We start from the raw sequence: 8,264 nt of genomic DNA on the forward strand, positions 1-8,264 counted from the left end.
TCTCAATTCAAATAACAGTAAGTATTTTTACTGGCATGGATTTCGTTGTCTTCATTTAAGTGAGTGAAAAAAGTAATTTCCGTGTCAACTGTAGAATTTCACACATTTTTCAAAAAGAAAAGTGACAACATATTTTGATAAACATCTCATTTTTAAAGCTACTTATACACAATATCTGTCATTACTTGGTGTTTGCCGCTTTTCTTTTGATACAAATTGGTTGAATCATGTCTAAGAGTGACACGCCTAATTCGTTCTATATTAGTCATTCTTTCGGTGTTCACTACAACTGAAATCTAGAAACGACTTGTTCAAAAACCTAGTGAAATAAACTTAAATAAAACTGATATAAGAATTTCAACAAAATAAGAGCAATTTTTCGCCGCAACAATACATGAATCAAATCCTTGTTTGTGTTTGCCTTTCGATTTGGGCTAATTTTGATCGAAATGTCAAGCTATAGCGAATACGCGCCAACCAACCAGCTCGCATCGCATACATACAAACATTGTTTGACATTTCCATACCATCACACAAACGGCAAATCCCTTCTGCTTTTAGAATTCACAGGAGTAGCACGTGCTACTAGAAGAACACGGTGCTATTCGGAAAGTTAGCCTAACGATTTTTTTTATGAACCAAGTTAAAGAATAGTCAAAAATAAAGAAAAATCGACCATTTTTGTTTGGAATCAGTAGTTACTGGTGGGCCAGTCAAATAAAATTCGGGAAATTTGAAAATTAATCGAATCAATTTCATTGGGTTGAGTGAAGAAAGCAGTGAGTACCTTTTGAGATGTTAAAAATGTATTTTTATTGTTAACAATGTATTCAATATTAAATATTGTTAAGTAATCGCTTCATTTTCAACAAATTCAAGAATCGTTTCTATTTCGGCTGTGTTTCTATGACACATTCCATGTAAATTTCGCGCTATAAAGTTTAGTGGCAAAAAAGTAATAATTTATTACTAATAAACGGTCATAGGAGGCCTTGAATTTTTTTCCTCTTTTAGTTCAAATAACAAAGCTAATGAATGTCGTTCAGATAAATTGTCTGCGCAATACGGAATGCTATAGGAAATGACCACATTTTGATTTTATTTCAGAAAAAAGGGTCAAAATATGGCACGAAAGAAACGAAATGCACACGGATTCAAATCCAATATCCCGGCCAAACAAGATCGTAAAGCGGCAGAAGATTTGATAAAATTAATGGAACAGATGAAGCAAGACGGCAAAGCAATCCATCCACATCAGTAAGTTTTTCGTCTGAATAAAAGAAAATCGATTAGATTCAAAAATTATTCATTGTTTTAATTAGATTTAGAGGTGAAGTCCACAAAGAATTATGCAAAATTTGGCGATGCGCTGTTTCTGCACGAAGCCACAACCGTCTTCGTGCAATATTAGAATTCCGAACAAAGGAGGAATGGTTCCGTACTCGGTACGACAAAGTGTCACCACCATCAAAGCAAACCTTGCAACGTCGCAAAGCGACCAAAAAGCAACAATAAAAACTGCCGCAATTACGATAAATAAAAGGAATAATGGAACATGCTCGTGCACGTGAAAAATATAAATAATCTTGTTTCTGCATGTTGATTTTAACAATGTAATTGATCAATTGGCAATAAATATTTCATTCACTGAATTAAAATCAAATCGCATTTATAAGTTTTATTGATATATCAACTAACTTGTCACTTGGGACAATACACACTAGAATAAAGGATCTATCACAAATAGAAATTCATGTCTTAATGTGATTAAAAACTCATTTGCTGTTACTTTAAATTAAAACTTGAACTAATGTTCTATTCGTGTATATTTTATGTATGTTTTCATTAAAGTTCACACAATTTCGTCTACAGAAAAATTCTTAAATCTAAATTATCTTGGGAAATGAACCAGTTGAAATAATTAGATGCAATGAAAAGAATGGAAATTTTTGAAGAAAACTGTAAGTTGAAGAAGTTACGACCAATATCGATGTTTGCAGTTATAACGCTGTAATGAGTAAGTCATTGATGATTTTTAACGATGAATAGTATTCAAATGAAGTATAAGAGATTCCTTTATTTTATAGCGCTTCTCGCATATGTCGCAACGAAATGGTTTTTCATCCGTATGATTCCGCATATGTATCTTCATATTGGATTTATTTCGATTAGAAAATTTCTTGCAAATATAGCATTCGTACAATCGATGGTTGCAACCATTTTCATGTTCGTCTTTCTCGATTTCTGTTGAAAATCCACGGAAGCACTTGAAACAATGGAACGCGAACTCGGTGGTATGGGTCTTCATGTGCACATTCAGGTGAGCTTGTTGTGTAAAACGTTTCAAGCAACGATCACATCGATAAGGTTTCTCACCTGTGTGAGTACGCACATGAATTTGTAAATTGCCACTATAATCACTGCTATATTCGCAAATCTGGCACTGGAATCGTTTTACTTTTTTCGGATTTACGTTGATTGTTTCGCCGGTTCTTTTACGAGTGTTTGAACCAGCGACCGATGGTTTCGAATTGTGAGTGCCAACCCGATTTCTATCTTTTTGAGCGTTTATATCATTCACCGGTGGTAAAAGCGCTTCAGCAAAAGTGCGTCTTTTGTTTGCCGAGCTTTTGATCTGGTCCAAGTTTTCGCCATAATTTTGAACGTTTGACATATTTTGATCGGGATCATCGTCAATGATTTCGATTAAATTGTTTTCAGTCGGGTTTTGTCTTTTGATCGTTGTCGAACCAATTACAAAATTATTGACGCCTGATGTCACGGTGCTGGACAGACCTTGTCTTCCTGCAAAATCAGTACATGGATAAAAACGATCAAATGAGTCTAGACCTCGTGCCGGTGTATTTGTGAAGAGATCAACATCATCGTTTCTAATTTCTGTGTAGCTATTCCCGTCTTCCAACAAGCAATCGAATTCAAATTTGTCATACGTTTCCAACAATCTGAAGAAGCATTCAAATAGAAATATTCATTTATATTGGTTCAAGTCGAAATTTGTTGCAAAACCAAAAGCAAAGAAACAAAACTCACCGATTGGTCGACGTACGTAAAAATATCTCCTTGAAATTGGATGGCATTGACGAACCGTTACGGTTAAGAGACATTCTCATGATGCGTAATGAATATATTGCTTGACTTTCAAACTTGGCCAACATGTTGTTCATCTCCTCTATCCAGTTTGATGTTTGCATATTCATCTACGTTTGGAGATTTAAACAAATATTTTGATAAAAAGGATCTTTGGATTGTTTTTAAAGCACAATGAATGAAAGCTTGTAAAAGTTTGCATCAGACGCCATATGGACCATATAGACGAGAGCGAAAGTTTTTCCAAAAAATATGACGTCATCAAAATTATGAGAAAATGGTACAATTGGAGTGGCTTACCTTTGGTTTTTAGGTTATGCGCGAGTAAAATGAAAAACTCGGTGATATTTAATTGGAAAATGTATTACGAAACACCCTTGATCACACTACAGAAGCTTGCTATAAACGAAAATTTGGAATTTTTCTGATTTTTCAACAAAATCAATGGTTTGGCGCGACAAAATATGTTCTCTGCTCCGTTCAGTGAGACGTCAACGAGTATTTTGAGTTAACATAATGACAGAAACAAACATCATGTTTTAATTTGTGAATTGAATCCGCCCAATATCGTGCAAAACATCGGCGAATTCAGTCCGTTGCACAAAATGAAATAGATTTCCAATGTTTTCATATATACAATAGATTCATTTTTTATTTTCATACCTCTTTAATTGATAAATTAAATCACTTTATTTTTATTTGTAGAAGTCTTTAACAAAGTTTTGCAAAAAAAAAGAATCACAAATGATTTTCTTCCGTTGTTACCAGTGACATCTGGATCGAATTGAAAATGATGCCGCGGGAGGTGAACCTTCTAAAAAAAGCGCGAGATAGAGGGTCTAAAATTGAAATTGAAGGAAGCCTTTTTAGTGCTCGAACTGTGATAAGACTTTTGCGTTGCGATGAGAATTCATAATATATGAAGCAACACCACCAAAAACTGGCCTTCACTCCCCTGTAGCCGTGTGTTTCTATATGAGTTCCATGCCTTTGACTCGTACCTCACTTGCAAAATTCACAGCAAAAGTATTTGTAAAATATTTGAAGACTTTATTTACTTAATTGTTTTTACAATATAAAAGTATTTGAATAAAAAACTGAAATGTCACAATGGTTTATATGATTTTTGGAAGTTGTAATTTTAACAATTTTTTAGCGATATTCGCTTGATATAATTTCAAAAAAATTCCTCCAACCACTGGCTTCAAAACAGAATAGAAAAATAATTTTTAAAAACTATTCGTTGCGAAATCGACTTTTTGAAGGTTTTGCAACTTTAAAATGGAAATGGTCTTGAAACTTATAAATCACTGTCTTCAGAGAGGAAGGTGCTTTGATCAGATGTCAAATGCTTCTGTTTGTTGTTAAATTGCACTAGTTCCAATGGGACAAATGAAGTTGACGTTGCTTTGCAACGATTTTTCGTACTATCGCTGTCGTTGGTGTCGGATGCTGATTGTTTTTTGCCGCTCGACTTCTGACTTCGACGTGTATGTCGTTTTTTCGGTGTCTTAATGTTTTGGCATTGTTCGAATACAATCGGTTCATCTTCGATAAAAATCGGTTTCTTTTTTGTGTTTCCTCCAGGAACATCATCAACCTTAATGTCTGGATTCTGAAAGTATATCTTCGTGAATTAGAGAATTCTTAATAATTTCCATTTCATGGAACTCACGTCTTCGTTAACACCAACGACAACTGTTTTTTGATTTCCTTTCGACTTGTCAACTTCCACTGAAACAGTGCCTTCTTCTTTGACTTCTTTAATCGCAGGTACTTTATGCTGTATCAATAGAACAAAAATCAATAAAAGCTGTTCTTCGAAAGTAAATTCAGACACTTACAACCAACTGAACACAATCAGCATTCGCCTCTATTTTCACCGGCTGTTTTTCAACTGGAGTGTATTTAAAAGCTGAGCCAACGTTATGGTCCTGCGTTGGTTCCTAAAAATATTTTTTTCGTTTCAGTCATGATGAAAAAAGATTTGACTACTTTTTTCATTACAAAAGAACCATGGCAAAACTTACAAAAAATTCCATTATTTCCTGAGTATTCTTCGACAATTTTGGAAAACCATTATTTATCGCCATGACTGAATTCATTTCACTTGGATATGGTGTTGACTGAAAAATTGAACGATTAGGAACATCCCAAACAATATTCTTCATTTCAGTATCATCTTCCTCGGTCTTATTTGCACCTTCATCAACTTGCGGCAACTGTACATTCTTGCGATTGATGAATTTCAGAAGATCCGTGTACATTAGACGATACTTCTCTTGGTTGTTGAACTGGTCGATGTCTTTGGATTCTTTGCATGATTCCCCAACGACATCGTCAAACAATTTTTCAATGAATTTCTCCGGCGTGGTGTCCAAGTGAGTGTACAAGATCTCCAGAACTCGTGACTGCAACAAGCCCAGCTTAGGGATGATCTTCGCAATCGCTTTGCTGAAATACACAATTTTAGAACAATTACCCTTAAAATGATGCTTCCGAAGTAACAATCAAATAAAAAAAAGTAAAATACGTCACGATTCACTTATTTTTCGTGAAAACTCAATGGAATTCGCTTACAATTTCTTCAATTGATGATTGAAAACGCGACTTTTGACTGTCGCCGGGAAATATTCCATTTGCTTCAGCCACACCGTTGTGATTTGGTCCAAAAATGCATGCTGAACGTTTGGTAATAACAATACATCACACATTGACTGCGCTATTTGCATGTAATGGTCTGCCATTTCCTTTTCGTGCAAATCCTATCGAAAATAACATGTTTTGTGGTAAACAACGATCAATAAATTGTATCCTACTCACATTGAACAGTTTCAAATTTTGAACAAAAGCCTCACACAATGCGTCACCATTTTCTTGATCCATTTGTTGAACAATAAAACACTGCATTTTACCAATATCAGTGCTCACCAATTTCTGTGGGGAGAAAATCCATTTTTTAAAACGACTCAAGAAGAGACGGTAGGGAATTGAATGAGCAAAGAAAGGGTCCCGAGATTTTGTTGGAAACAAATTTCTACTTTTCAATCTATCGGTTCTCTTTGATCCCTTCCAAAGCTGTTATTGACACCGCAGAGTGTTGTACACTTATCTACACTTTCTCTACACTTAATTGAAACTAGTATAAATTTTGAAAAAAAAAAGCGAAATTATATGGAATAAGTGCAGAAGGTCACTAGTTCCTGCACCTCCTCGGTGTCAATAACAGCTCTGACCCTCCGGAAATAACAGAACATACCTCTTTGAATCTTGGATTTTTTGTAAAATAGTCGATTTGATCAAGGATCTTATCGCTCAATTTACTGGGGTTTTCTCGTGGAAACTTCATTTTCACTTCAAAAGTTTGATGCTCAATGTTTTTGCTGAAAATAAAAAAAAATGTTTTATTCCATATTGAAAATGATGGTTTCGACTGGTTTTTGTAAAAAAGAGAGAGATAAAAATCGATTTTGGAACCAATCCAACACAAACAACGACTCTGACGATGAAATTGAACAGGAAACATCAAATTCATTTAGTTTAGTTTGCGATCGTTGTTTGAAAACACAATGTTAATAACAACAAATGCCGAACCGAACACTGTTCAACCGAACAATGGGCTACATTGTTCTCTTGTTAAACGCTTGAAACTTCTCTGACTTATCGGCAATGAGTCCATCGTTGTCGTCGATGTTGGGTGTAACATGAAATACTCTGTTGTTGTTGGGGTTTCCTGATGCCTTATCAATGAGCGGTGAACAGTGATGCGCTCGCATTGTTTTGTATGTTTTTGTATTTCGATAAAAAAAAAATTCTATTCTACGCAGTTGGATGGAATTGAATTCAAAAACTTTTTGGACCTTTTTGCAGGAACTTCGTGTTAATAAGCTTACTTTTGCTTTGCACAAAAATATTGAGTCAGGTAGATTTGCTTGCAAATAAAGTCTTGCACAATAGGTAAAAATAAAACTGTATATACCGTGAAATAATGAATTGTTCTGATCTTGATTTGTAACTAATTTTTTTGTGTTAATTGGCATAAACACTTTACCTGATAATGACTTGGAAGCACAAAAAGGGCGATTTTTCTTAAATCAATTGCTTTAATTATACGATGGACTTTGAGAGAATTTACGTCTTATATTTAATGCACAAACAAAACACGATATAGAATTCGCCAAAATAAATTCAGATTTCGATTTTTTAATGATTTTAATTTATATATTGATGTCTTTTCTCTGTGGTTTGTACAGACGTCAGCTCCGGTTGCTGTATGAATTCTAACAAAGAGAAAAGTGACGACTTGTCAGAATTGCACATCTGACACATGCGATATGTCAATGTGTTGGCATTAAGGAACACGAATACGAAGGAGGAGAATATGATCGTACACGATGTAAGATGTAGAGGTGCAATGTAGTTGTGGCCTTTCTTATGGAAATCGATGTGGTCAACTTCACGCTGTAATGCAGTTACTAACGCCAAAACGAACAAACTAACAGAATCAAAGACGCGAAAATCAATACGTGATAGATTTGTACACGAATAAATTGAAAGGTAAGTGTTTGAAAGTAAATTGAGTTGGCAATCAACATAAAATGGAATAATTCAAGTTAAAAGGGCGAGAAGTAAATTGGAATAAAGTTGATTACCGCGAAATATTGAATTTCGTAATTTGTTAGGGAAAAGATCATGCAAAAATGCATTGGTATGGTTGTTTGTCATAAAAAGAATTTTGTATAATTTCATATTTAATTTGATGCCGTTCTAAAATTAGAAGAACTCTCGTTTTCTTGAGTGGTAGTTCATCTCGTTGTGTTTTTTGGATGAATAAATTTAATTGAATTAGTTCCTTTGGAGTCTCTGCCTTTCTCCGAATTTTTCTATGATGTCATTTCGTGGTAGACGCTTTGCACCATTTACAGTCACACACATTCATAAAGCTTTGTATTCTTGTAATGCGTTGTGAGTGTGTGCAGTTTTTGATAGACATGAAGTATTTTGGACAACAGTGTATGTTTTGAGAATTTGTTGAGGTTATGGTCAGAAAAAGGAACATATTTAAACATATGCGTTGTTGGTAATTTATAAGTGGATTTTAATTTGGCAAACTAATTTAATAAAAATAAAATAGATCCCAATAGCAAAATTGTACG

The 8,264-nt window shown here is 34.5% G+C and overlaps 2 protein-coding genes across 3 annotated transcripts; one reads left to right on the forward strand and one right to left on the reverse strand.

Annotated features, from left to right (window-relative positions):
- Window positions 1-4: 4 nt before the first annotated feature.
- On the forward strand, window positions 5-1,555 carry LOC116339223. 2 transcript variants are annotated; one of them, XM_031765097.1, is made up of 3 exons: window positions 5-17; window positions 1,108-1,257; window positions 1,323-1,555. In XM_031765097.1, exons 2-3 carry the CDS (start codon window positions 1,124-1,126, stop codon window positions 1,513-1,515), a joined length of 327 nt encoding a protein of 108 aa, XP_031620957.1. In that variant the 5' UTR covers window positions 5-17; window positions 1,108-1,123; the 3' UTR covers window positions 1,516-1,555. The 2 variants fall into 2 exon arrangements, with proteins under 2 accessions (XP_031620957.1, XP_031620880.1); XM_031765020.1 differs by lacking the exon at window positions 5-17 and adding an exon at window positions 405-779.
- Window positions 1,556-4,342: 2,787 nt separating this feature from the next.
- Window positions 4,343-7,357, reverse strand: LOC116338229. Its single transcript, XM_031763396.1, has 8 exons — window positions 7,160-7,357; window positions 6,368-6,491; window positions 5,932-6,045; window positions 5,689-5,873; window positions 5,139-5,562; window positions 4,953-5,054; window positions 4,784-4,891; window positions 4,343-4,723 (listed from the first exon to the last, which is right to left on the reverse strand). Exons 2-8 carry the CDS (start codon window positions 6,455-6,457, stop codon window positions 4,409-4,411), a joined length of 1,338 nt encoding a protein of 445 aa, XP_031619256.1. The 5' UTR covers window positions 6,458-6,491; window positions 7,160-7,357; the 3' UTR covers window positions 4,343-4,408.
- Window positions 7,358-8,264: the final 907 nt, after the last annotated feature.

Source organism: Contarinia nasturtii, unplaced genomic scaffold, assembly GCF_009176525.2.
Source record: "Contarinia nasturtii isolate CC-2019 unplaced genomic scaffold, AAFC_CNas_1.1 Cnas_scaffold_69, whole genome shotgun sequence".
NCBI classification, from domain to species: domain Eukaryota; kingdom Metazoa; phylum Arthropoda; class Insecta; order Diptera; family Cecidomyiidae; genus Contarinia; species Contarinia nasturtii.

Bases quoted from the DNA above. Each gene is read 5' to 3' on its own strand.
- LOC116339223 (XM_031765097.1), top strand. From the start codon at position 1,124: ATGGCACGAAAGAAACGAAATGCACACGGATTCAAATCCAATATCCCG. The intron at 1,258-1,322 runs GTAAGTTTTTCG...TGTTTTAATTAG, and splicing joins AAAGCAATCCATCCACATCA to ATTTAGAGGTGAAGTCCACA.
- LOC116338229 (XM_031763396.1), bottom strand. From the start codon at position 6,457: ATGAAGTTTCCACGAGAAAACCCCAGTAAATTGAGCGATAAGATCCTT. The intron at 5,874-5,931 runs GTGAGTAGGATA...TATTTTCGATAG, and splicing joins AAAATTTGAAACTGTTCAAT to GATTTGCACGAAAAGGAAAT. The intron at 5,563-5,688 runs GTAAGCGAATTC...TGTGTATTTCAG, and splicing joins AATCATCAATTGAAGAAATT to CAAAGCGATTGCGAAGATCA.